This window comes from Emydura macquarii, unplaced genomic scaffold, assembly GCF_026122565.2.
Source record: "Emydura macquarii macquarii isolate MOO-44397 ecotype Brisbane River unplaced genomic scaffold, CSIRO-AGI_Emac_v2 contig_3122, whole genome shotgun sequence".
In the NCBI taxonomy this organism is placed as follows: domain Eukaryota; kingdom Metazoa; phylum Chordata; order Testudines; family Chelidae; genus Emydura; species Emydura macquarii.
In genome coordinates this window covers 5277367-5305063 of record NW_027133259.1, presented here as the reverse complement: position 1 = coordinate 5305063, position 27697 = coordinate 5277367, and the positions used below count along the sequence as shown (strand labels likewise).

Here is a 27697-nt window from a genome sequence, read left to right as displayed (position 1 = left end):
ATGGTGTCCTGGAGAAGGTTACCAGGTCTCTTTCCAACTGTGATGTTTCTTGTCTCCATTGTGAATATCTGCCTTGTGTTTTATGTGAAGAATGTAGTACAAGAACTGAAAAACGAAAGCCCCGGATACGTAGAGGTTCACCCCCGATCTTTCAGCCAAGAAAATGCAGTAATTGAGCGGCTGAGCCATTTGGAGATGTATATTCACAACATCTGTAAGTAAAACACATTGCCGTTCAGCAGCATGTTTAGAACATCTAACTTAACTAGAATCTCAGTTCTTCTGCCCTGGGGGCACTTTGTTGCATTTTAGAAGTCATTTGTTTTTATGTGTTTCTTGGGATTTGTCTGGGCACATTTTCTCTGCAACATTCTGATTTAGAGGATTTCTCTGTCCTATATACAAGAAATAGCCTGTCACTCACATCTGTCCTTACCTACTTTGTTTTCTAGGCTGGTATCACCCTAAACTCTCTGAGGGTTGGATGGGGTTTAATCATTTAGGAGTTCATAGCTATAACTGTGGGAAACAGAGCAAGATTTGCAGCTTTAGATTGAAGAGGTTAAGATCAAATGTGAAACACTTGGCAGAGCAGATCACACCCGCAGATTAATCACAAGGGGAAAAAATATCTTAGATGTTGTTGCTGAAAAAAATCTATCTTAAGAAATGTACCTATTTTGAAGGGAAGGGAGTCCTTGGGAATCCCCTTGCTTATTTCACCTCGCTTCTGCTGTCCTGGGAAGCAGAGGATTTGAACACAGGAGGCCGTGACCAGGCCCTGTCTTTGTTCTTCTCATTCCCTGAGCTAGTAGGCACTGGCAGCAGTGCTACTGCATGGGTGGGTTGCTGAGATCAGTGATATTTGCTGACTGACCTGTGTTGAAAAGCAGCACGAACTGAGAGCAGAAAAGAAGGCGGCTGTTCAATCCTGAGAATACAGAATGGGACAAGAAACTTCTAAGGGCATGTGTACAATGGAGTTGATGTCATTTCCAGCTCGGGTAGAACTACCCACACTAGCTCCAACTGAACTAGCATGTTAAAAAGTAGAGGCATAAATAGGGAGCCAGTGGGAGAAACAGGGCTCCCGTGCAGGGAAAGAAATAGCACAGACATGTTTTATGACTCCCCTTCTAAGGCCTGGAGAGGTTACAGAACAACTGGAGTCAGCGGGAAGCAAATGTCGGAACCTCAAATTCAAGAATGAACAACTGGCCAATGATCTCCAGTCCGCTGACGAGGACAGAGAACATTTACTTCTCATGGTTCACAAACCTGAGACGGAAGCAGAGACTCTGCGTGCAGCGAGTCCAAAGTCCAGGAGATGGAGATAAGACAATGTAGGGACTATGCCCAGTGAGCCTGGGTATAAGACCCTGGCCTCACCTCATAAACCTCAGGATGACTGGGACTGAGAGTTCGGACATAGGGGCAGGAACCTGGCTATGGCCTCTAGGACTCAGAGAACACTCGGTGACTGGATGGGACTTGTGGGAAAGAATAGTTGAAATGTTGCACCGCTGAGGGGAATATTTAGCTTGGTTTAAGAAAAGCTTTCGGGCCCCAAAATGTTGTAAAATGAATGATGTGTCAGAAGAGTGTTAGAGGGGTGAGAGTAGCCACACTAGAAGGTAATTTTTTTTTCTCCTGGAAGGGAGGGGTTGAGGGTGTGTCACAGGGCAGCTGGTCCCTGTGGTTAGACTAAACCCAGTGTTCTTGGACCAAAGCAGGCAAATCCAAAACAGCCAATCAAAGAGGGCTGGGCTGCACCTGGGCCTATTAAGGGCTGTTGGGAGATGAATAGAGACAAGCTGTCCCCTGGGGAGAGAAACCCACTCTGGAGTGGAGCTAGCTTTTGTGATGGGTCCCTGGAGCAAGGGGCCAGGGAAGCTGCCAGGAGCAGGAGTGCCAGAGACCCCTGGCCCTGAAGACAGAGGCTAAGGAACAAGCTAAGTCTGTTTTTCAAATTTGTTTACTAACCTCTGTTAAGGCAATAAACCTCCTTACAAAAGACTGGATGTGGCAGCACATGCTGCAGAGCTGGGGAGAAGCTTGGCCTGGTGACAAATGGGTACAGTCCTGCAGCCTTACTCAGGCGAATTGTCCTATTGAAATCACCCAAATAAGGGCTGCAGGATCAGGCTTTCTGGCCTTGCTGTCATTGGGATTCTTTCCCCCTTCGTTAGCAGGTCTGTTCTGTTCCACCAGGCTGGTGGCAGTGGTGGGAGGGATAGTTGAGACAAGGCGCTGGCTTTGCCAACAAACAAATTGGTTGTGAGAACCTCTCTTCTAGACTTTACCCTGCAGTTAGACAGGCTGTTTTGTATCAGGGAAAGGGGATATAGAGCAGGGATCTACAGCACGGTGATCATCCAGAGATGAAAACCGCCCTTTCAAATGCATCTTAGGAAGCCCTGGAGGTTGCTCAACATGTATGGGTTCCTTCCTTTCCCTATGCTTCTCCAGCTTTAGTAAAAACTACCCCTGCCCAATGACCACGTCACCATTAGTGACAGGGTCTGACCCCAGTTCACGTGGCTACCTGCTGTCTTGCATATCTCTGCCCATTGCTTTTAATAACTGTGAAAAGTAACAGGTGTGTTTGGTTCAGTATCAGAAAAAGACACCGCTTCTTTTATTCTAAATCAAAAGGGAAAATATCTCTAATGAGGGCTCCGTTGCATGCAAGTCTCTTAGGGATATTTTCCTTTTGAAATAAATATAATTAATAGAAGAATAGTCAGCAGAAATAAAGTGAATATGTTACTATTATGACATTAATGTGTAACAGCGAGCCAGCACACCCTGGCCTCGTTGATCGCACTCCTGTTTAGCGAAGTCCAAAAATAAATGTAAATACCTGAGACATAGGCGTGCGCGGCACATTTCATTAGGGTGTGCACCCAGGGAGTTTTCATAGGGTGTGCACCCATGATCTTTATCAGGGGTGTCAAACTCAATTCCACCGGCGGGCCACATTTGAATTCCCCGCCGGCGGAATTCTCCCCATGTCCCAGTCTCCGCCACGAAATGTTGTGAGGAAATCTCGCAGCTCCTTCTTTTTCGGCGGCAGCTTGCCGTGTCTTGCTGTCCGTTGAGAAATCGCACGCCCTCCACTCTTTCAGCGGCAGCTCTACCCTCTACCGTGGGCTGTATGTTTGACACCCCTGCATTAGGATGTGCCTGGACGCTCCCGGCACACCCCGTACGCACGTGTATGATGAGACATGATACCCAAAGACAGTGCCTGTGAATCCCCTGACTTTTGGATACAGCCTAATTTGCCAGTTCCCCAGAAGTTCATCTAGGCAAGAGAGATGATATTAAGCAGTCACATAATGGGGATAGGCTGGAGAGATTGTTTTCTCGTTATGCTCAGAACTACTCATAGCCCATATTGCAAAAACAACATAGTTCAGATAAAGCCGGATTCTAATCTTGGTTACTTCCGTGAATCAGAAGTAACTCTATTGAACTCCTTGAGTCCTACTTCTAATATCACTTGCACGCTGGTTTTCCTTCTGCATCTCACCATTGATTTCAATGGAGTTTCTGTTTGTTTACACCAGGGAAACTGAAAGCAGAATCTGACCAGTAAAACTGAGATTTTTAGGAATAAGTTTTGGACTCCTGCCTTCACAAATTCTTTTTTATAAAGAAGCTAGAAACTGATTCTCCTCTCATGCCAGTTTCATGGTAGTTGTAACTTCATTGATTTATTACTGATTTAGACCAGTGAGAGGAAACTGACCCATTATTTTTATTACACATTATTCTCTATTGTCATTAGATCCTAAACAGACTTTATTTTTAAGCAGCAAATTCCATTAAAAAGCCCTTTCATAATGAAAGAGTGAACCAGAAAGAAGATGACATAAAGCTGCCAGAGAAGTCAAAGGGTGAAATGCATCAGGCTGAGAAAGCAAAGGAGGAAGACAAGATGGAAAAGGAAAAGAAGGTTGTGCACAGAAAGCTGTTCCCAGATTCACATTTATTCAAGCGCTGGGGTTCAGATTTAACAGAAGACCAACAAACCACAGCCCAGGATCTATTCACTAAATATGGGTACAATGTTTATCTCAGTGACCAGCTGCCCCTGGATCGATCTATTCCAGACACCAGATATCCCAGGTGCAGTATGAATCCTGTATACATTCTTAGGTAGATGTATGATTGTAAAGAGGTGCTATCCAAGGCCCCAAGCTGATTTGGAATGGAAGGTTATAAGGGATCCATGAGCAGATCTGGATTTGTGCCGCATTTAGTTTGATTTATTTCTTCCTTCACTTCCTTCTGTGTTTTACAAAAGCAGTGGCTAATTCTCTGCACAAATAAAATACAAAGCAGGTGGTCAGAGCTTAAAAGAGATGTACGCAAAAAGATATAACAGGAAAGTTTTGTAAATAAAATAGGATCGTTTTAACAATGATACATGCTAGCAAAGGGGAAAAATAAAAGCAAAATTCAAAAGGCTTTCTATCCTATGCAGCTCTGAGAGTGAAACTGTCCCCCATGCACAGAGCCTGCTCAAGGAAAAGAAGCAGGTTAGAAAGGACATGGGAGCTGTATTGTGTTTATACACAGTAGACAGAGTAGTTAAGAGGAGAGGGCAATGCCCGGCTGTTTGAAGATGTGAATTCTATGCCAATGATTTACTGTGGGACATTGTGCAAGTCATTCAACCTTTCTGTTCTTCACCTTTTCAATCTGTTTAAAAAAAAAAAAAAAAAAAAGGAATATTGCTACATCCATGTCTTTGTAATGTGCTTGGATAAAAAGGTCTGTGTAACTCCTTTGTATTATTCATGGCAGGGGACAGTAAGCTTAGTATTCCATAGAAGCTTTATGATAAATGGCAGGCTGGCCTGGAAGCTGAGATTTATGAGGTTGGAGAGACTGATCACGAGGCAGTACGTTTTAGGATCCAGGACAAAAGTCTGGCTAAAAATAGTTTCCCAGGGCTTATATTAACACTGGCTGTGTGCTACAAGACTCTCGAGTGCTTTCTTTCTTTCTCTAGTGGGCTGTTCAACTTTATAGATGTGATGCTCCAGTCATACAGCACTGTAACTAGAACTGGTCAACAAACTTTTGAATTTTTTGTAATGAAAACCAGGGACATGTTTGCTAATATTTTTGTGAAAAATGTTCCCATTTTTTTGATCAACCCCCAGTGTAAATTCATTGAGTTCAGCATATGTTCTCTTGATTTACACAAGCGTACATAGGAACAGAATGAGATCTATCTATCTATCTACATAATGAGATGTTGTCCACATCAGAGTATCTCTCCTCTGATTTTCTCACCAGAGGTTCCTGAAGCAGCAAGAGTTCTTTTAAAGACGGCTCTGAACGAACGATCTTGAACTTCAGGAGAATTCCGATTCAGCACTCAGAGCTGAACGAAAATGTTGACCCCAGGGTCTAGCTCAGTAATAGGCCAAAACAAAACAATACTGAACAGCAGCGAAAAGAAAAGCAACTATTAATCTCTCTGCAAATTGGTCATGTGGACCTGAGGGAAAAAAAGACCATTCATACTTATCTGGTTAGGAAATCCTCCAGCTACTCACCCAACCCTTCTCATTCATTATAACTCAATGAATTCACCACTTTGGCTAGCTGGGAAAGATTTGTATCCTGAGAAGTAGATTGAGCCAGCTGTAGTGGGTACAGCAAGCAAATGAAAGCTCTCTCCAAAAAGTAATGGAACAAAGAATGTGTAAACAGCATAAGGAACGAGGTGTTCTACTGTACTGTAGGTGGGCATCTTACACGGTGCCACCAGCTGCAAGGATATAGTACCCTCTGGGATCAGATAATGCTCTGTTTTATGAGGGAGAAGAATATCAATTGCAGGTTTGCTTGTGAAGTGAACCCACTGTGTTGTCTTGTGGACTTATAAGAAGGAGGCATAGCCTGGAGTCTTAGAATTAAAACAGGATTGCATGAGACAAAGGAGAGCAGTGTGCTCCTAGCTGTGTATCTAGTGAAACTGACTCTGGGCTGCTCCCAACTGGCCTTCCTAGCCTGATCGCCTTCTCTTTAACATGTGCTCTGCTCTTAAAGGCCCAGTATATACTCCTAACACCTACTGTGGGAATCCCACTTGATCCCCGAGGAGCCTGGTGTAAATGGATAGGACCAGATTCTCGTTTCAGGTACACCAGTGCAAATCTGGAGTAAATATTTTGAGCCCAGTGGAGTTAATTTGAATTGACACTGGCACATCTGAGACTATGGGTCATATATAGTAGATGCAGGGTAATGCAAGATGAGACCAGGGTATTAGACTTTAAGAAAGCAAGTTTGAGGCAGGACTAAGAAACCTAACGGATGTGATGCAGTTGCACAGAGACTGTAAAGGGGAGATTTTCATAGGCACAAAACCAAGTCAGTTGCATGACTACACATTGTGCCTTTGAAAATCTTTTTCCAAATCAATAGGTGCTGAAAGGGGTTATAGCATCCTGAAAGGCACCCAAACCTAGATGCAACCAACTACAGCTTCTCTGATTGGTAATAACCTACCAGACAAAAGCTCTAACGGTCTCTGGGGCCATCCAAATGCAATGTCTACACTACGCCTTGCTGATGACGGTGTGTGTGGTACGTGCAGCTGCACACTGCAGGGAAAAGCAGGCTGTGTCCGTGCTGCGGCGCGCAGCTCCACGTGTCAGTGAGAGGCTCTGGCAGGAGGTAGGTAGAGGGGGAAGTTCTGAGCCTTTCCCTGCTCCTGGAATCTTCCCATAAGGTGGGGAAAGGCTCCATTCACCGGGAAGAACTGCAGCAGCGGGAAAAGGCTCTGCCAGCTCCCTGCTGCGGGAGTCCTACCTCCCAGCAGGGAAAGACTCTGCCCTTAACTGTTGCCCCCCACAAACCTCCTCACCCCTGCCAGAGCCTTTCCCTGCAGAGGGGAAGGTCTCTAGCATCTGAGAGGCAGCAGGACACTATTAGGGTGACCAAAGAGCGAGTGTGAAAAATGGGCACAGGGGGTGGGGGATAATAGGCGCCTACATAAGAAAAAGCCCCGAATATTGGGACTGCCCCTATGAAATCAGGACATCTGGTGGCCCTAGACATTACACTGCTACAAATAATCACGTAGATGGGGAGGTGTTGCTTGGGCGAGTAGAGACCCATGTAGGGTCTGGACTTGCATCCATGGCTACGCCCTTCAGGTATGTCTCTGCTCTCCTTGCCTACGCTGTGCCTCACCAGCGACGCTGCTTTGATCCCTGTGCTAGGGGCACTACATGCATACATACAGGGGCATGTGCAGAAATTTAAATTGGATCCCTTTTGGAGAGGCATGATCTGTGCCCCTGCCTAGGCCTCAGGCCACGAGGAGCTCGCTCTCTCTGCCAGGGGTTGGCGGAGTTCTGTGCCCCCAATGATTCTTGCAGGGGGCCTGTGCCGCTGCTTGCCCCCTCTTGTGCACGCCCCTGCATGCATATGTACAGTGCACGATGCCAAAAGCGGCATGCAGCATAGATTTACCTTTTAATGTGCAGCGATGGCCAAAAAAAAAAAAAAAAAATTAGCTTTAAAAGACGGGGCCAAGGAATAATGAGCTACATATTTTCATGCCATTATATAAACCACGGGTAAGTCCTCACTTTGAATACTGCGTCAAGGTTAAAAAAAAAATGCAGCAAAACCAGAAAAAGGCAACAAAAACAGCCAAAGGCCTAAAGGGAGGCGTCATGCATTTGTAAGTTTCCATATACAGAGAAGAAAAACTAGGGCTGCGTTTTTCAAAGGTCTCTATGGGAGTTACTGTAGGTGTCCAAATCCCAGAGAATTTCAGTGGGATTTATGTGCCTGATTCCTTTAGGCTTCTTTGAAAAATCCCAGCTTAAGGCTAAAATTTTCAACCTTGGCTGACAAAAGGTAGGGGACTAAATCAATAGGTAGACATCTCAGTGAGTGGCCTGATTTTCAGTAGCCCTGCTGACTTGGCACCTCTGAAAAATCAGACCTCTTTTACCTAAGTAGTTAAATGTGGATTTAGGTGCCTGATTGTAGGCACCCAGCTTTGAACGTGTTTTGCCTAAGACAATTGTAGGTGGAAAGGAGACAAATAAGAAGAGGTGATGGAGCTATGTAAAACTTCCATGCTAAAATCTAGTATTAAGGAAAGCTTAAAGCTGAAGAATAGTGGTGAGACAGCAGTGAGGGAGGATCAAGGTGACTCCGTCCTTAATACCCTTGTTTGGAGACATGGGGAAGTGCAGGTCACATGATCCACCCCAACGGTTATTGCTACATACGTCTTGTCAGTTCAAGTCCCATACCTAAGTGGGATTTGTGCAATCGCTCAAGAAGAAATATAGAATTAAAGTAAAATAGAATTATTCTGAATTTACTGCGATAAAGTTAAGAAATCAGTGCTTTAGATTTCACTGAAATTCACATGGTTGTGCTTAAATACTCAAATTTCCCTCTGGCAAAGATTACTTGTAATTCTGACGTATGGCAAGATCTCTGCAAAGACAAGGACCTAGATCTCAGTTCGGTGAAGGCCCCTTTACACAGAATGAGGCCCTCAAGACTCTCTTTCATGGGTAGCCAGTGTTCAGAACAAGCTCTTTCCCCCCTTTGTGCTAGTTGTGCTTAACACTGAATATTAAGATGCTCCCTTCACTTGACTGCTTCTCTGTTGGGTCTTTTCAGGAAACCTACTAACATTCTTCTCGCTCTCTCTTATAGCTGTAAAGTGAAAAAATATCCCCATGACCTCCCGACACTTAGTGTCATTCTCATATTTATGAATGAGGCAGTGTCAATCATCTTACGTGCAATTACCAGTGTAATTAACCGAACGCCTTCTCATTTGCTGAAAGAAATTGTCCTGGTAGATGATTACAGCTCAAACGGTAAGTGACTCAGTAAAGGCAAAGACATATTCATTTGCTTCTGGGTAGACACAATGGAGCAAGCGCTAAGAAAAGGAACCAGCATGGTGGGATTGAGAGAAATAAAGCTGCATAGCCTGGTAATAGACGGCTAAGAGGAGAATATGCTGATGGTCTACAATTACATAGCTAAATCCAGCCTGCACTGGAAACTACTGAAACACATGCTCATTGAACTGCAGCTCGTTGTCAGACATTCCTATATCAGATCTACCATATCTAGCAAAAATAGATTTGATAATCACCTGTTTAGCTGTAGTACCTTCCAGTAAGGCCATCTCAGGGAAGTGAGAAGAATAACTGAAAAAAGAAATCTGTATTCTCAGGGAGTTGTTTGCCAGGCTCATTTTGGCAATGGCAATAAGTGGTTTGTGGTCAGTTTCAGCTAACACCCATCTCCCATAAACAAAGACATGAAACGTTTCACACTCATGGATTAAGGTCAAAGCCCCTTTTTCTATTTGGGCATACTGACACAGTTTTTGTAAGTGCTCATGGCACAAAAGCCACTGCTCTCCAATTTTGCTACACTTGCATACACCTTCACAGCTGTAGGGGAGGAGGCTGCAATAATACTCTCCTTGGACGTGTCCCATGGACAACTTAGTTTTGTGCTTAGTGTCCTATTACCTCAGGATCGGGGCCTCTTTAATTAATAACTTCCGTTTCTCAAGCTCTTTATTAAGATTTGCATCCCATGTCCATTGGACATCCGTGCACAAGTGTTCTCAGTTTGCTGGCTTGATTACATAGATTAAGAACAAATTTCCTCACGTTGGTCACTGTTCCAAGGAATCATTGTACCCATTCCTTGTCCGAGGTGGGTCTTTCTCAGTCAGTCCTCTTGAAGCTCTTTCACTTTGTCTGAAATACTTAAATAATCATTGGAATCTGGGTCTCACAGGTGGGTGACCTAACTGCCAGGTTATAGAGTCATTCTGACTCTCTTTGTGGCCCAATTAATATTTAAGTACTTTATACACACCTTCAACAGGAGAAATTGAGAGACCTGCCCAGGATACCCTATAGCCCAGTGGTTAGGGCATTCTCCTGGAAGGTAGAAGACCTGAGTTAAGTCCCTGCTGTGTATCAATGAGTGCTCTAGCCAATGGCATATAGGATATAAGGGGAACTCTTTCTCAGTTTGGTGCAGTAGGCAACTTCTGAGGACTCCCACTGGATTGGGCTCCACAGGTAAGACAGGTGTAGGAATGCTCAGTTTGAGGATCCCAGTGGGGTTTAGGTGCTGATCAGCTCAGCAGCATCAGGATCTGGGCAGCTTGTGTGCGCCCATTGGCAGAAATGTAGGCACCCAGGGGACTTCACTTGCCGAAACTTAAGTGCCTAGGGAATTTAGGAGCTGAGCAGGGATTTAGAGGATCTACATTTTAGACTTACAGTATGTCTTCACTGATGGCAGCAAATTTGCCGCCATCAGATCGATCTATCCGGATCGATTGAGTGGCAGTGAAGACCCGCTCAATCGATCCGGAAGTCAACGCATTAAAACCACCCCCTCAAGTGGTGCAGTGCTGCATTGATGGGAACACATTTCCCGTCGGCACAGCACAGTGAAGACGCCGCGGAGAAGAGGAGTTACGAAGTTGACGGGAGTTACTCAAGCTACTCTGCGTAGCTTGCATGACTCCTGTTGACTGCCGCCGAATTTCCAGGTAAATGTAGACCTGGCCTTTGACCAGTGGTTCCCAGCCTACGGCCTGCGGACCCCTGGTGGTCTGGGATGCCACTATAGGGGGTCCATGGAAAAGAAAAACATCCTCACCAAGGAAATGTACAGTTTCAAATAAAAATAGTAGCATGTGGTGGTCCGTGAAATGTTTGGAGGTTGAAAAGGGGGCCACGCACTCATGAAGGTTTGGAACTGCTGAGTTAGCCACCTAAAGTGCCCCAGCTTTTTTTCTGCAAGATCCACATGGCATCTATGCAAAGCTTAGTACCCTCCAGCCTAGACCATCAAACAGTTCTATTTTCCAAGTGCCAAACACAAACCAAATAGCAGCCTACAGAAACAGTGTCTGCCAAAGAGAGTGTCGACTGCACAATCATGTGCTCTGTTTTTCTAAGCATCAGCAGAATTCTACAGAACGAATGAGTCATTTTATAGAGTTCTGCTGAGGCTTCAAGTGTAGAAGAGTATTTGGCAACAACCATCTGTCCAAAACTATCTCCCTTTGTTGGTCTTGGAAAATATTCCCTTTTTAACATTTTTAAAAATTATTTTGGGTCTGTACATAAATGAAGGGTTCCATGTTTTTCTCTACTATGACTAATGAGTGTACCCACTCCACTGGTTCCTCTACTTGCTTTATGATCTCACGAGCAATGAGCCTATCTAGCTCCCTTTTTAGCCTTTACCTCAGGGGTGATGGGAAGTTTCCTAGGATAATGAATTGTGGGGTGGTTGGGCTCTTTCTGTTCTATTCTGTACTCTTCTGAGAGCTTTCCTATCCCCCAAAAGACATCCTCAGACATGTTTTTACCCAATAACAGGTTCTTTTTTCGCTGGTACTATTACGAACTGTATCTTTTCCAATCAGATAGTTAGATGTCTAATGGCTGCTATATGAGCCCATAATTTATTGTGGGTGCATTTAAGTTTGGGCACAAAATTATGGCCCCCAAAATAGAAGCTGGTTTTAAAAATCAGGTCCATTAAGTCCTGGATGAGCTGTTACCCTAGGTCAAGGTTTACTTCCTGAGGAGGAGTTCTCCCTAGGAACCAAATAATTCTAGCCATTTTTTTAAAGGAAGAAATATGTATTGATGATGGGGCTGGGAGGAGCTGAAAAAGATGTTATCTAATTGGTCTTTTCTGTTTCCCAATATCAACAATTTCCATTAATTGGGGGAGGGGGGGGGGACAACAACCCAAAAACCCTAAAATGTGCCATACTATTTTTAGAGGATTTAAAAGGACATTTGGATGAACAGATCAAAACTTACAATGCAAAGTATCCTGGATTGCTAAAAATTGTGAGGCACCAGAAAAGAGAAGGCCTCACACAAGCTCGGATTTCAGGCTGGGAAGCGTCCACGGCCGATGTTGTTGCAATCTTGGATGCCCATATTGAAGTGAATGTTGGATGGTAAGATCACATGAGGGAATTATTTTCTAGGAGGGAGGAGTCTATCTGTGGAGCCGAGGCGCTTGGCTTTTTTTTCTGCCTCGCCAAACAACGCCAGAAAGTATGGCAAGTAGAGGCCACTAACTGCATGTTTACTTTTGATTGGAGACGGGATGCACTAATTTTAAAAGGAACTGGCACTTTTAAATTAAGGACGTAGTCATATAGGTTGTTTAGCGAACAGCAGGTAAGCTGTGCAACCTTCGTTGTATTTCTGGGCAGGCGGATATCTCCCTTGTCTATACACATACGAAAGGACATGTGATCAGAATTTACGTAGATTGTTTTCTTTCAGTACCAAAGTCCTCATCTATTTGTTTTTTGGTACTTATAAAAGTGCTAGAACATCCATTGTCTTTTAAATAGGATTTAAACCAAACTCATATGCCACCTGTTGACGTTTTTAGCATTAATTGTTCTTACCAGGTAATGATTGTACATAGAGCTATAAATGTGCATGGCTGATTACAAAGATAATCAAGACAAGGTCCTGTTAACAGGCACTTCTAATCTCTTTTAGATAAGCGTATTTACCCTACCCTTCCTTTCTGTACCACATCCCTCTAAAGTACCTCTATCCTGGCTAGCTGGGTTCAGTGCTTGACTGCTCCCCACACTGTTTCGCTTCTTTGGTGGACAGCGTTTCATCTCTGAGACTGTGTTACATCTCTAATCTCACCCTACTCCACGCTATGATATATCTGAACCGAACAGAGCCCTCTTTGGAAAGGACAACCCGGGGCTCCTCCTATTTGTTAAAGTTATTTTTATTGCAATAGCACCAAGAGGCCCCAGTCAGGGATCAGAGATCCATTGTGTTAGGTGCTGTGCACACGTGATGAAAAAAGGCCCCTGCCCACAATAGTTTACAATATTAATCTATGGTGAGAGGCAACAGAGGCAAGGTAACAGTGAAGTGATTATGGCTAAGGTAAGTAGCAATGGTCCCAGTGCATGAACTGCTGGGATGGCCTGGGAGAAAGCATAGGGCTGCAAAAGAGAAAGTTGGATTAGTAGGACATGAATTGCTTGGTACAGCTGAGACAGGAAATCAATCATCTGTTTGGTCCCAATTTTAGAAATGGGCTGCACATTTCAGCATTATGGTGCCATGCACTTTGGTTTGTCAGGTCCAGACTTGCTGCAAGATGGAAATAATGTATTTGTTCGTTATCTCAGGGCTGAACCTATTCTGTCTCGAATCAAGGAAGATCGCACTGTCATCATATCACCGGTATTTGACAATGTTCGATTTGATGACTTTGAGCTTCTTGAGTATGCTGTGGCTGCAGATGGGTTTGACTGGGAGCTATGGTGCCTCTATGAACCATTACCAAGCAAATGGTACGCGCTCAAAGATGAAACGGCTCCGGTCCGGTAAGTCTGAATAGTATTCTGAAGGGAACAGTTAGCCCAGACATCTGAGAGATTTTCAGACCCACCCAATGCTTAATTTCTAATGAAAGGGGTGCCAGAGCTCAAGCAATTAGGTGCTGGGGTGCAAGCATTTTTTTTTTTTTTACATTCATTACTGATGCAGAAAACCCAGAGGTGCCAGGGCTATGAACTGCCAAGTCTAGAGGTGCCGGGTCCCAGCCCTGGCACAAATTAAGCCCTGGACTCAGCTTTAAAACTAATAAACACAGGGTTTTTTCACATGTATGGGTTGAAATTGTCGGTTTGGATCTGAGGGTGGTGCAATAACATTAGCGATCTCATGTTGTCCCATGTGGTCTGTGTGAAAGACTGGGATCCCGACTCTCCTGCTTTCTAATTCTGGCCTTGAACATTTCTGCCTCTGCAATCTTGGGCAAATCATTTAATCTGTCTGTCCAAGTTTCCCCATCTATAAAACTGGATAATAATATTTGCTTTCTGTCACAGGTGAGAATTAGTTGTAGCTCTGACCCTTCTCTAAGGTGTTACCAGATTTGCCCTTCACCTTGGGGTATGCTTATTTATTAGGGTTACCTTCCTGGAAGGGGGGTGTGATTCTAGGGGTGTGATTCTATTAACATACTGCTTGTGTTACCTGTGTGTTCATAGGGCTACAAGCCCCCTCCCAATGGAGCTATCCTGCAGGACCTAAGGTTTTCAGGGCTGGGTTCCTCCAGCACCAGATTCAAATAACCCCCCCATAGATACACCCACACATTTCAGATTAACCGCGTGTGTCTGAGCGGACCGGGCTATCAGCACTCTCAGCCGACCCCTTATGTGTCCCTGAACTCAGCAGGCTGGGTGACACCACACTTTCAGTGGCCACCCTTATATGCCCCTTTGCCACGCACTAGAATAGAGCACACTCCTTGAGCAGGCTGGGTCTAAACAGCACCTTTCGTCTACTCCCCTCTATCTGCCCCTGGAATCAATCAGGCTGGGTCAAACAGCACTTGAGCCGCACCCTTAGTTGGAATCCATAGGCTAGGCAGAGCAGCACTTTCTGGCTGTCCCCTTCATATGCCCCTTTACACCACAATTGTTCTAGCAGTAACCCCCTTGATGAGCAAACCCCATAGGATTTTTGGGCACTCCAGGGATCTTTAGCTTAGATAAGAGAAGTGTTGCTACAGAGCAAGATAGGGACCAAGGACACAAAGGAATAAAATAAAGTTTGGAGAGAGAGAGAAAGTGGCAACCAGCTTGTTTATAACAGTTATTTTATTGCCAGGTATATAAAACTTATGATACCGATAGTGATACGATACAAGGAGAGAAAAACAATCAAACGCTTACAATACTACACAATTACAGTTGAGGTATTGGAGAAAGCTAGCCCAGGTTTGATTACAAAAGTAGAAAGTTATACCTGGAATATGATAGGGAGGGAGGGAGCGGAGGGGGGAAAGAGAAAAGGTGTGCTGGGGGAAGAACGGGGTGGGGTTGATCTCACCACTCCATGCAGTTCAGAGGTTTCCAGGAACAAGTTTGTCATCTTAGGGTCTGGAGTGCTTTGAGTCTGGCAGAGCCCCCAGCACGATCAGGCAGGAAGAGAAGACAGGTTCCAGTGGAACTGATGCAGAATTTTGGATCCAAACATCAGAACAGGGGTTTGAGCTTTGATAGGGGATTTTTGTAGACTCCAGGTTTGTTTATGGATAAACAATGTCTTGACACAAGGAGCTGATCCTTCCTGGAATGGCGCTTTTCCTTGAGAGAGAGCTCACAATGCAGCCAGGCTTCAGTGTTTTGCATATCAATACCTAGAATGGTCTGATAACTGCGGAGCTGGATGTGTGCAGGTGTGAGTTCATTTACATCGAGAGCAGAGATTTCCCAACGTGCAGTGCTTCCCTGCTGTACCAATCCCAGAGTTCAGTGCGTGTTCCATCTTCGATGTAGATGAGGCTTCTGTTCTCCATTCATGTGCTAACTGAGATGCTTGTGAGGCATGGGGAGTTGTCTCACCCTTGATGGGAGGGTTTCAGTTGTGTCTCCTGCCTTTTCATATTGAGAATGTCTTTGATTTCTGGTTAGAGCAGCCTGCAGGGTGGTATGAGGGGGTAATTCAGGTGAGCCAGAGAGAGAGAGAGAGTTGGGGTTTTGCGCCCTGGTTCCCCAAGAACACAGAGCTGCCAGGTAACAAAGGGTATGTCTATACTACAGTTCGACCTAGCTGGCAGGGGCCAGCCACGGGTGTCTGGCTTACGGGGCTTGGGCTAAAGAGCTGTTGAGTTGTGGTGCTTGGGTTGCTGCTTGAGTTCTGGAACCCTTCTACCTCGCCGAGTTCTAGAGCCTGGGCCCCAGCTCAAGCCTGAACATCTACACCGCAATTAAACAGCCCCCTAGCTTGAGCCTCTTAGCCCAAGTCAGCTGGCATGAGCCAGCCAGGGGTCTTCAGCTGTAGTGTAGACATACCCTGTGAGTGCAGCTCTCCAGGTGACAGGCCCAGCGCCTTCACCTCCTTGTGGTGGAATCTCACAATTATCCCACTCTGACAGGAGTACCAGACTGCAGCCCCTGCCGCCCAACTGACTCCTCAGCAGGAACACAGCATCAGAAGTAAAGGGTTTTGACACCACAGTCTACATTCATAACTGTCTTCTTTAACGCTTAGATAAGCTTAGCTTACCCAGACACCCCCACTTCTGGGGCTGGGGTTCAGTCTGCTTCTCCACAGTTCCTGTGTCCCTCTTACATTTGGTCAAAACAGTTCCCATATCTCACTGGGTTGCTCTGAGGTAACATCACAGTTCATAGCCCTTGGTGTTTCCTGAGGAGCTCTTATTTGGGCCTTTCCTCTCTATCTTGGGATCTAGCCCCTTATAACCCTGTAGCAAACAACACAGTAACAATACAAGAAATAGAACATTCATAAGATATTGCAGACATCTTCCAAGTCCTTCACACCTAACTCACATGTGGTGCGTGAACACTCCCAACTTAAAGTAGTGCATTTTGGCAATCAAAGGCATTATGTACAAGGTACGCAATATAAATAAAACGTTATGAGGCATTTACCTTCCATATTTGAGAGACAGGATTCATGCGTCCTGTATTTGTATGCTGCTAACATAACTCCACCCTGAATAAATACATTTCACACTCAGACACAATGACAATAAAGGCCATATAAATACCTAGGTAAAGATGGGCAGAATTTGGTCTTCAATGCATTATAGAAATGTCCACTGTAAATATAGGGTGGTCATAGAAATGAGGTGGAAGAAAACCAAATCTAGTTAAAAGAGCAATTTACAAGGGATCCCCCAAACTAGCATAAACAAAATGAGAACTGTCCCAATGAGCCCAATACTCAGTTTCACACCGAACAGGAAATTCAAAAGAGTATGGTTAATTTCTAAATGATTGTATATACCTCTTTACTTCTGTGCTTGTTTCATAGTTATTTCTTCTCTCTGACTGTATCCATTCTATTTCCCAGGAGCCCATCTATTATGGGGATACTTGCTGCACATAGAGTGTTTCTGGGTGAGATTGGGGTACTGGATGGCGGAATGCATATATATGGAGGCGAGAATGTGGAACTTGGATTGCGGGTATGTTTAATTCTCCTCTTATAAAATAAACGCCATGAATGTGATTTTCAAAAGAACTCAGGGCAGGATTTCTGAGTGTTCCACACTTGCAATTGGGCTCAGTTTTCCAAAAGAGTTCCGCTCCCTTTTGGGTACCTAAATGAAATGGGCAGATTTTCAAAAGTGCCAAGTGCTTAGCAGCTATCCTTGTGACACTTATGGCCAGACATTCTAATGAGTTCAGCACCTGACATGCTGAGGTCTTGTCTACATGGCAAGTTACTGTGCAGCGAAGGAGGATGTGAATCTATAAAGTGCACTAACTTGCGGTGGTGTACTGTCCCACGTGGACACTGCTACAGCACAGTGGAACTCCTGGAAAGCAGCGTGGCATATTATGCTTTCAGTAGTCAAGCCACAAGGCTCTTGGTTTTACCTTGTGTGACCCGTCCATGCCTAGGGTAGCCCACTGAAAATGCCAAGGTTAGGGCAGGCTGCAAAAGGAGAGCAGATTCTCCCAAACTGGTAGCTAACACTGAAATTAGATTCCCCAACCAGTCACAAACAGTGCTCCTGATCTCCCACCATGGTTATCAAGAAGCTGCAACAAGAAATACAAGGCCCCCTTTATTGCATTTCAGTCTCTGGCTCCCACTCAGCAACTAGGTCCAGTTAAGAGATAAGTTATTAATACTCTAGTCCCTTTATAAAAAATGTGCTTCTGATCCCCAAAGAGTCAACCACATTACCAGACCAATATAAGTTTATATCTTACCCAAAATACAACAATTAAACGGTTACTGTTTACAAATTGCATTAGCCGTTTAATTGTTTGATGCTTTACATCCCTACTTCAAAGTCCATATATGTCAGATTCTTAGCGGAATTATGGTGTTAGCAGGCTTGTATAGTCCCTCTGGTGTACATCCAGTACCTGGATGGGTCTCAGTCCTTTGTTTCACAGCTTCAGTTGTAGATGAATTGATCCAGAGGTAAGAAGCAGGATTGAAGACAAGATGGAGCTGGTGCAGCTGCATTTTATTAAGGTTTGCCACGTGGCTTGTTTCAAACACAAGCTCACAGCTAATGGGCAGGGAAAGGCACTTGCTGTCCCCCTGAGCACAGGTATGTCCCTGATGACTCATAGGAGCCGTCCTGGCTTCTCTCCCTGGCCTTATTGTAAAGGTAATGGCCCTGGATGGGTCATCAATGCTGACACCAATCTGCCTGGGGGGTGTAGCCCAGTAGCACAGCACAAGTGGTTGGATACAGACACATTACAGTACAAAGACGATACATACACACAAACAATATTATCTGATTTAGCAAATTCTAACCTTTCCAATGGTACCTGACACAGCATACCTTGTTAGATATTCATTGCAATGTTGTCATATTGGTATTAAATAATATTATAAACGGTGACCCCAAATCCAGTCAGCAGCACACCTTTTATTTAAAATTCAGTCCCTACAGCTGCTCCCTAAGACCTGGCTGCAGCAGTGTTGGCTCGGTACTGATTGAAAGGGAAGACCATTGAGTCTTAAATCACCAGCACTCCTTGCTGAAGTACTTGGGTTTCCCACTCATATAATTTTGGACACATTTATTTCCTTTCAAGCGGCCAGCCTGCGAAGAAGATGGTCCCTTTTCTCATAGTCCATGTTCCCTCTTCTCAGATAAATACTGATACTGGATTTGTAAACCGATTCGTTGGTGGCTAGTTAAGATTTAGTAGCAGCAGTTGGAACATGTTGCATACAGTGATTTAATCTAGAAGAAGGATGGTCCAGTCATTAGTTTGCTAGCCTGCCACAGACTTCCTGTGTGACCTTGGGCAAGTCCCTTAGCCTCTCTGAGCCACAGTGCCCCATCTGTAAAACAGGGGCAATAGCACCACTGTCCTGCCTCACAGAGGCTTTGTGAAGCTATATACATTAAAGATTGTAAAGTGCCCCCGTTACTACAGCAATAGGGGCCACATAAGGATCTAAGTTAGAAGCAAAATGTATTTTGTCTTGTTTAACAGCAACTACTGAAGTGATGGCATTAATATCCTGTAAAGAGAATCTCAACTAGTTTTCTATGGCTAGAAGGGTAGTAACTGCCTCTGAAAGATTCAAGTGTGAGCTGTGGGATGAATAAATATGGTAGATTCTGAGTACTCAGAATCCACCGAGGGAAAAGGTGGGATTGACGGGATGAACTCTAAAATACACGGAGGCCTCATTCTTTGTTGCCCTGAAGCATGTATATTCATGTACACCAGTGCGAGGCATCACCATGTCAGAATGGTAGCACTATGTCTCCTCTTGGCGCCGGTACATCTGACTGCACGAGGCACAGGAGAATGGAGAGTCAGGCCCATTAAATACATTTCTATGTGGAAAAGTGACTTCAAAAATAGCATTGTAGGGCTCCTTCGGTATTGCCCGTCAGTGATTTCTTGTATGAAATGTGCTCAGTTTGTAAGCAGATTGATGGGGATAGGGTAGGGTTTCTAGGTGCCAGCCCTGTAAATTCAGCCTGGGGTATCAGAGTCAAGCTACTCTCTCCTTCTCCTGCACCCTGACTCATGATTAAGATTCTGTAGGGCCAGTTCTGTGCTTTATGGCACCTAGGTCACCTCACACAAAGGATTTACACAGGAGTAACTGCTTGGTCTTGTTACTGGACGTTAATGACGCAAAAAACGAAATAGGCCCTGCAGAGCCAACACAGGTAAGGGAGAGTGAGGTGGAGGCTAAAAAAAAAAAAATACCAAAAATTTCCCTTTGTCACTAACGCCAGGAGAAATTACTCTGAATGCTGACAGTGAGCAGATCTGTTGAGCAAGGAGGTGCCATTTGAAGTCACTTTTGTAGAACAAAATCATGCTAACCACTTGTGAAAAGAGCCAAGTCCAAATGAACATTCATTGGAACTCCTGCTTCATCTCTACAGGTTTGGCAGTGTGGGGGTCAGATAGAAGTCTTGCCCTGTTCAAGAGTTGCTCACCTGGAAAGAGCGCACAAACCCTATTTGCTGGACTGGATCAGTGTTATGAAACGAAACGCCCTGCGAGTGGCCGAAGTGTGGATGGATGACTATAAATACATGGTTTATTTTGCATGGAATCTTCCTTTTGAGGTGACATGTTTGGTTGGTTTTTAAAAATTGATTTATTTAAATTGAGATGGTCATTTGTACGGGAGCAAATGACTAATCAGGCAAAGAAATCTGAACAACGAGGCCAGATGTAGCAAACGGATGTGTTAGTGAAATTTGTCCATTAAAAAAAATAATTCTTATTATTATAGTGCCTAGGAGCCTGAGTCATGGACCAGGACCCCATTGTGCTAGGCACTGTACAAATACAGAACAAAAAATGGTCTCTGCCCCAAACAACTTACAATGTAATAATTTTTATCTTTTTTTAAACAAAAATAGTTCGTTTGGATTTGTGCGTGTTCTGATAATAGATCAAATGAACTGGGAATCCTTGAATATCTTTAAAAATGTATTAATAAATAATAGACAGGCAAGTCAGTTACTTTTTATCAAAAGACCGAGCAACACCCTACACTAATTGACCTCCAGAAGCAAAATGCCGCAGAGTCCCACATTCCCACTATCCAACACCCTTTTCTCACAGCAAGGGATAAAAGAAGAGTGGGCCTTAGAACATGCTCTGCAGGCTGCATATTCATGTTGGGAAATCAAGCACTCAAAATTCAGGAAAGTCAAAGATATGCTTGAAAGCTCAACCTTAACTTTCTCCATTGTCGTGATAATGCCTTAAACTACAGTCTCTCTACATATCATTGTAGTTATGTCAATTAATACCATATATAATGCCAGCTGAAATTTCTTATCCATCATTACTTACAATAAATCCCAGGGCAGTGCATACATTCTTCAAACTTGACTTGATTGATAAATCTCATTGAGATCTACAAAGCACACCCTCATGAGCATGTCAAAATGGCAGCTTCCTCTTTGATACTTTGAGATATTTTTTGGTTCTATTTCTTACATTTAAAATGCAAAGTGATTTATTGTTCCTTGTAACTATTAACAGAACACATTTTGTACACTGCCATTTTCCTTTAAAGGTGACCTAGCAAAGGTAGTGGTGGTGGGAGGATTTGTGCCCTTATTTTCTTTCTTTCTTGACGAAGAAGCTCTGCATACTGTTTTTAATTTTTATTTCCTCCCATTTAAATGCATCAGGAATGTTGTCTTTTTTTCTTTTTTTTTAATGGAAGAATGTATAGATCAAAGATGCATTGCTCTTACCTGGAGTGGTGTTTTGAATCTTTAAGAAAAAGAGGGTTTTTTGCCAGTAGTTTAGTTAAATAGATGTTAATGAAAACAAAATAACTTGAATAAAAAAGCACTTGCTCTCTCAACTAATTAGTTTTTACCTCCATTGTACCTGTGATTTCATAAACATACTCATTCTACTGTCATTCATACAGTCTTCCAGGCAAAACACAATCAGCATTTCTAATGTAAAAAGTAATCAGGGATTTTTTAAGAGTAGATTTTAGATATTCTTTATATATTATGAAGAAGCAACAAAAAGGTGAAGGCACAAGTCCATTTTCCCTTCCCCTTCCCTCCTCATTTGCGGGTCACTTTTAAAATTAATGTCTGAAAAAAATGGTTTTTGTTTTCTTTTCCCCCCTCCCTCCCCCCAGAATCATGGAATAGACTATGGAGATGTTTCTTCCAGAAAGGAGCTAAGAAAGAAATTGAACTGTAAAAGCTTTGACTGGTACATAAAGAACATTTATCCTAATTTAATACCTTTGACCACCATTGTTGGCTACGGAACAGTAAGTACTGTGCATGTCTACTGCATAGATACAACAGTTAGATATCTCCAATATTATGAGGGTTGTTGAAGGCAATTTCTTCTTTGTTCTTGATCATTGTAACCCAGGTTGCTCTTGTAAATTGGTCAAATTCAGGTATGTTTTACTAGAGGCTTTAGAGATACTTTAAAGTGAGCGTCAACTTTCTGTACCTGTTGCATATCTGAATTGTGCCCATTGCATGTCTACAGGCATAAGCATAAGAATAGCATTGGAAGGTATTTAGAAGGACACATTTTTGTGCAACATAAGAATGCTCATAGAGCAGGGAATGACAAAGGATGAATCTCTCCCATAATTGTTTGCAACGTTCAGTAGAATATTATGCAAACAGGTTGCAGAAATTCAAAGGTGAAAAGTAATCATTGCCCACTGTACAGCTGTAAATCAAGGGAGGACAGCATCTAGTCACTCATTTCAGAGTTAAGTTTTTTTCATTTGGACTGGAACAATAATAATAAATGTCATGATAGCGGGGAAATGTAGAGGTAAAGAAGAGTAAAATATATACAGAATGTTACAGAAGCAGTTTGTCAATTTTGGTAATGTGCTCCATTGTTTTTAAACTCCTCTGGCTGAACTGGACACTTGCAGATTGTACCAAGTGCAAACTCAAATGTGCAGATTGTGCAAACTCAAATGCATGCATGCAAACCTTTGATTTACGCACAATGAAACAGAACACCGTTGTTTTTAAAAATTCAATTAAAATGAAAAAAAAAATTGTTTTGGTCAAAAAACACATTTCCAAAACGTTTCAGTGGAAAAAATTCCGTCCTCTCTATTGGTGATGTGATACAGTTAGTGATGTGGTTTACATGGGACTGCTCAATGATTATTCTGTCAGTGAACAATTGTTTATAGCAGGGCTCCCCAACCTGAGAACTTGTATACACTCTAGAACCTTTGCCAGAACCCCCAGTCGAGATGCACCACGTGCTAATAGAATGAGTTCTTCTGCCAGCTTATCTGAACATCTCCCTGCATGACATTAGATAATCTAAGCACTCTTCTATCAGCATAGTTGAGTCTATACCGGGGGGTTTTCTGGCGTAGCTAGGAGATGGGATTTTTTTCACACTTCTAGCTAACAGCTAGTCCAGCAAAACTTTGTCGTGTTGACCAAGCTTAGATGTGCAGACACTAGAAAAGCTTTAAGATGTGCTTCTGATGTTTTCAGGGATGGAGTCAACTCTGAAAAGCTGTTTTGAGATTTCTTCTTCTAAATCCATCCTGTGTTCTTTTGTTCCTTTCGAGCTCTGAAGCAGAATTGCAAACCAGCAGAGCTCTCAGTAGAGCTTACAAAACCAGTGGTGAGAACAAGTAGATGTGGTAGTTGTTCCATGCATAATCATGCCTGTTTTATCTCTGCAGATGAAAAACACTCTGAATGAGAACACCTGCATAGACCAAGGTCCTGTCCAGGAAAACACGCCAATAATGTATGTCTGCCATGCTTACTCACCACAGGTATTGCAAACAAGCTGTTTACCTGCAATCCAAAATCTTTTCTTAGCCTTTGTTTTGGATTCTTTGCTAGGCAATGAAATAGACTCTTGAAATTTCTTCTTCATATGCTCTCAACAGGGAAGACTAAATTTTATATATATATATTTATATATATTTTACCAAGTAATATACCAAATCTCTTCCACAAATATGAATGGCAGTCAACTTGTTCTACTTGTAAAATAAATGATTAGCAAGATTTTATTCAGAGGACAAGGCAATACGCCACATTTATTGTAAATACATAAGATCTTAAAAGGCTATTGTGTTCACACACTCACACGTTTATTCACACCCCAAAGATCCTGTAAGTTGGTATAATATAGTTACCAGTCCTTTATGCGTTGCCAACTAGGCTAGGCATAAGAAAGAAGCCAGGCCTCTGTCAGTTGTGATCCAGTGCTCCTGTTGATGATGATTGCAGAATGAAACCCGAAGTGTCCATGTTTTCAGCCCATCTTTTATAGTCACTGACTCTCATGCCAGTCTATGAGCCTCGCTGCGTCAGGCTACCTCCAGATCCATCTAGAGTCATGTGGTTGTTAATTACTTTCCAGCTAATTATACGTCTGGCTGTTTTCTTATTTCTGTCTTACTTTCCCAGGGTGGATGCTTTCGGACTTTTGGGTCGTCTGTCTTCATTCTTTGGCTTTCAGGGTCAGGATGCAACTGCAGCTGGCGCTTTCACTCCTCTTCCTGTTTTCAAAACAACTTGATACTAATGTTTTTCTTTTTTCCCCCTTTATCTAATTTTTCCCTCTTCCACATACATTTCTCATCCATGCACACAAAGCAATTATCAAAACACTTCTAGGTTCAATAATAAAAAGTTTAAAAAGGCAAACAAAAATGGAGCTTACTTAACAAAATAGTCTACTCATACCAAACAATAAGCAGCAGAGTATAAAATCTTAAAGTATTTTCCATGTAACTCACAGACTTTAAAGTCAGAAGGGACCATCATGATCATCTCCTGCTCATTGCAGGCAGGGGCAGATTGCATCATGGTCTAAGTAAATTAAGTCAGTTCCATCTTTATTGGGGAGCTGATCTCACTTGCCAGCTCCCCCCGCCCCACATTGACTATCATTATTCTTGCTGGTGGTGGTTCCAGCAAAGAGGCTAAGGATTGACTGTGATGAACGCCTCACTCCCCACTACTTATTCTCTCCGTAGGAGGAAGCTAGTGATTACAGTTCCACCCTAATAATCTACCTGTTTTCCATGAACAGGAGAAGAAGAGTTACGTCAAAGCTCTAGTGGTCCAAATTCATCCTGATTTAACTTCAATGATATCAATGAATTTGACCCCACGTATCTAATGTTAGGCAGTTTCACAGATGTCTAGTATCCTCCTTTGAGATTTCGTTAGTGTCTTAGTTCGCTGACTCCAATGTAACATTCCCTTTCAGCACTTGTTTTATCTCAGCACTGGAGAAATGTATATAGGAGGCCTACGCTCTCGGAAGAATGCAGTTGATCGGTGCCTAATTGACCCTGGCACAGGGGATCTGCCGTTTATAGAGCAATGTAATGAGGCTGTGAAAAAGGGACTGAATATGCATTGGGATTTTAAGCAGGTAGGTGAATTTCTATTTCCCTACATTTCAATGGCATCTTTTGTCCTGAGGGAGCCTAAAAACTCTCTACACGCAAGGGGACACATTTTCATATGGGGAAGCCCCAGCTGTAGGATTTGCAGACGCAGTGTAAGGAGCCAAGCTGATGTCAATGGGAACAGCAGGTGCTCCACACCTAATGGATCAGGACCTAGATACCTCAAACTCCGCTTTATCCTCCACTTTCCCAACAAGACAGCCAGCCTCCTTAGGGACAACACAGCAGGAGAGACCCAGATTCTGATGGTCATTTGCTGGAATCAGGACTTTCTCAGAAGCAGGACGTTGGCTGTGGAACTCCTTGTCAGAGCAGGTCAGAGTGGGACCAAATCTGACGGTGTTCAGTACAAGGTGATCTGAGAGAGCCTTCAACCAGGACAGACAATCTTTACAAAGGCCAAAACAGCCCCGCACGAACAAAGCCATACACCTCTGCCCCAGAGAAATACCTTTTGATTTGAGTTCCTTAATTTTGTGCGGTAAACACACAGCACAGTGATAGCTAGCATCAAATCATTAGATAGATAGACCCAAGGTCTGGGGACAGGGCCTCCCTCTGCTTCTTTGTGATCTGGTCTGAGACACTCAACTACCACTATGACGGGGTGATATAAGAACACTGGGGGAGAGAGAAGAGCCTGGTAGAGAGTTTGACAGGTCCTTGGCAGAAGGAATTGAGACCAGCCTGTCTCTGCTCCCCAGAATTCTCAACCAAGTGTCCCCTAGTTGCCGTCCTCTTACCAGCCCTTCTCCAAAAAATTAGCCTGCCCCCAGGGCAAACCGTTTTGAAATATTGTGGATTACTTACCTCAGAGACGTTACTGATCTGGAGCGAAGGGTGGGATTCTGACAGATTTCTCTTGTCTGTAATCTGGTTTGTGACCATGTGTCTGGAGACCATTTAAAGTAGGGAACAGATACTTCTGAAAGACTGCCAGACCCATCTTAAAAGTAAACCAATACTTCTTATAAGTTACATATGAAGCTATGCTGTGAAACACTTAAAGGTTGGGTTTCGTAATGGGGCCCATGGAAGCTAGGTGGACCAACCCTATTTAAAAGGAAAACCATGCTAAAGTGTAAAGCTTTGGCAGCATATTGATATCATTATGATTTCACCTCTTTATGCTACCCCATCCTACACAAAACTTGGGAAAAACCAGCTGCCTTGAATGCATTCCCTTTGAAGTTAGGGTGATGCCATTAGTTCCAGCCTAGAGACCTCGTGAGTGGTTTATTTGAGCTCTAAAGAAGATAATTGTATTTGAATAGGCTTTAGGGATTTCCCTGTAACTTACTGACCTCACTTTGTCAGTACATATGAAGACACTTCTGTTTACAAGAAAAGACTTGTTATTTTTGTATCTCTGATTAATGTATAGGAATCACATCTACAAAGATCATCTAGTCTTTGAATACTTGAATAACTTTGTCATTCTGTTGTGTGTCACTGGTTTGTCCTCTTCTTTGCTGACTTATAGAGTCATAGATTTTAAGGCCCAGAAAGGACCGTAGATCATCTAGTCTGACGTCCTGTGTAGCACAGGCCTCTGGTACCACCCTGCACCTGCATGCTAACCCAACAGTTGAAATGAGACCAAAATATTCTTTCTGTTACTAATGCATTACTCACTGGTAGCCTGATGCTAACTTTACTCCAGAGTAATAACTTTCCACCTCTTAAAACTGCACAGTTGTGTTCCCTCAGTCAAACCTAGAAGCTGTCTTCCCTACCTATGATCACAGTCTAGCTAGATTCGGTGAGAAAAATGTATTTTGTCAGTGTGCAGAGAACATTTTCACTGACCTGACACATTACAGAAATCAGAAGACTTGTTGGCTGCCTGGGCACTCAGGACTGAAATGCAGATTGCAGCATGTCTCATGCTTCTTTCATTTTGCAGGGGTCGTCCGTAATGAACAAGAAAACTAAGAGATGCCTTGAAATTGTAAAGGACAATCCATCTTCCCCTTACAGACTTGCAATGCGGGACTGCACTGGACAGAAATGGAATATTCAACACACAGTTAAGGATTGGGGCAAGAAAGGTGCTCTGAAATAGCTTATTTATCTCAACCAACAGATGCCTTGGTGTTCAAAGTATTGACTCTTGAAAGGGGGGAAATGAGATCACCGGGAAAATATGGATTTGATATTCTTCAGAGGTTTCCAAAGAAGAAAAAAATTTCTGTTGAAAAGAATGCTGCAGCATTTTTTCTATGTTCCTAGGACATTTCACAATGGAGATTATCTCAGGTAGACTCTACAACATTTGGGGAACACATTTTGGGTATGGAGGAATTTATGTTCTGAACTATGGGATGATGTTGGCACATAAACAGGAGGGTGATGGACAGCTATATTCATCTTTTGGACCACATTCAGTGTTCCACTTAGGGCTTAATCAAGAATTGCCTCTCCTCTTGGTGAAGAAGGAGACGCAGTCATTTAATGTGTCTAGAATTTTTTTCTCTGCATCCCTTCCTGAGGTGACATGTACTCAGTCAATACGAGGATAGTTGAAATCCCCCATTATTGTTTTCTGCTTTTGTAATCTCTTTAATCTCCCTGAGTGTTTCACAATCACTGTCACCGTCCTGGTCAGGTGCTTGGTAGTATATTCCTAATTCTATCCTCTTATTGTTCAAGCATTGAAATTCTGT

At 43.3% G+C, this 27697-nt stretch overlaps 1 protein-coding gene across 1 annotated transcript; it reads left to right on the top strand.

Annotated features, from left to right (window-relative positions):
* GALNT8 (polypeptide N-acetylgalactosaminyltransferase 8) lies at positions 1-27697 on the top strand. Its single transcript, XM_067530949.1, has 11 exons — positions 1-214; positions 3822-4134; positions 8716-8882; positions 11845-12028; positions 13247-13444; positions 16953-17067; positions 19990-20175; positions 21729-21866; positions 23280-23375; positions 24827-24994; positions 26938-27697. The coding sequence occupies exons 1-11, from the start codon at positions 1-3 to the stop codon at positions 27094-27096; spliced, it is 1938 nt and encodes a 645-aa protein (XP_067387050.1). The 3' UTR covers positions 27097-27697.

Excerpts from the sequence above, each read along its gene's own strand:
- GALNT8 (XM_067530949.1), top strand. The coding sequence starts at position 1 with ATGGTGTCCTGGAGAAGGTTACCAGGTCTCTTTCCAACTGTGATGTTT. Across the intron at positions 12,029-13,246 it reads ATTGAAGTGAATGTTGGATG|GGCTGAACCTATTCTGTCTC; the intron begins GTAAGATCACAT and ends TCGTTATCTCAG. Across the intron at positions 21,867-23,279 it reads CCATTGTTGGCTACGGAACA|ATGAAAAACACTCTGAATGA; the intron begins GTAAGTACTGTG and ends TTATCTCTGCAG.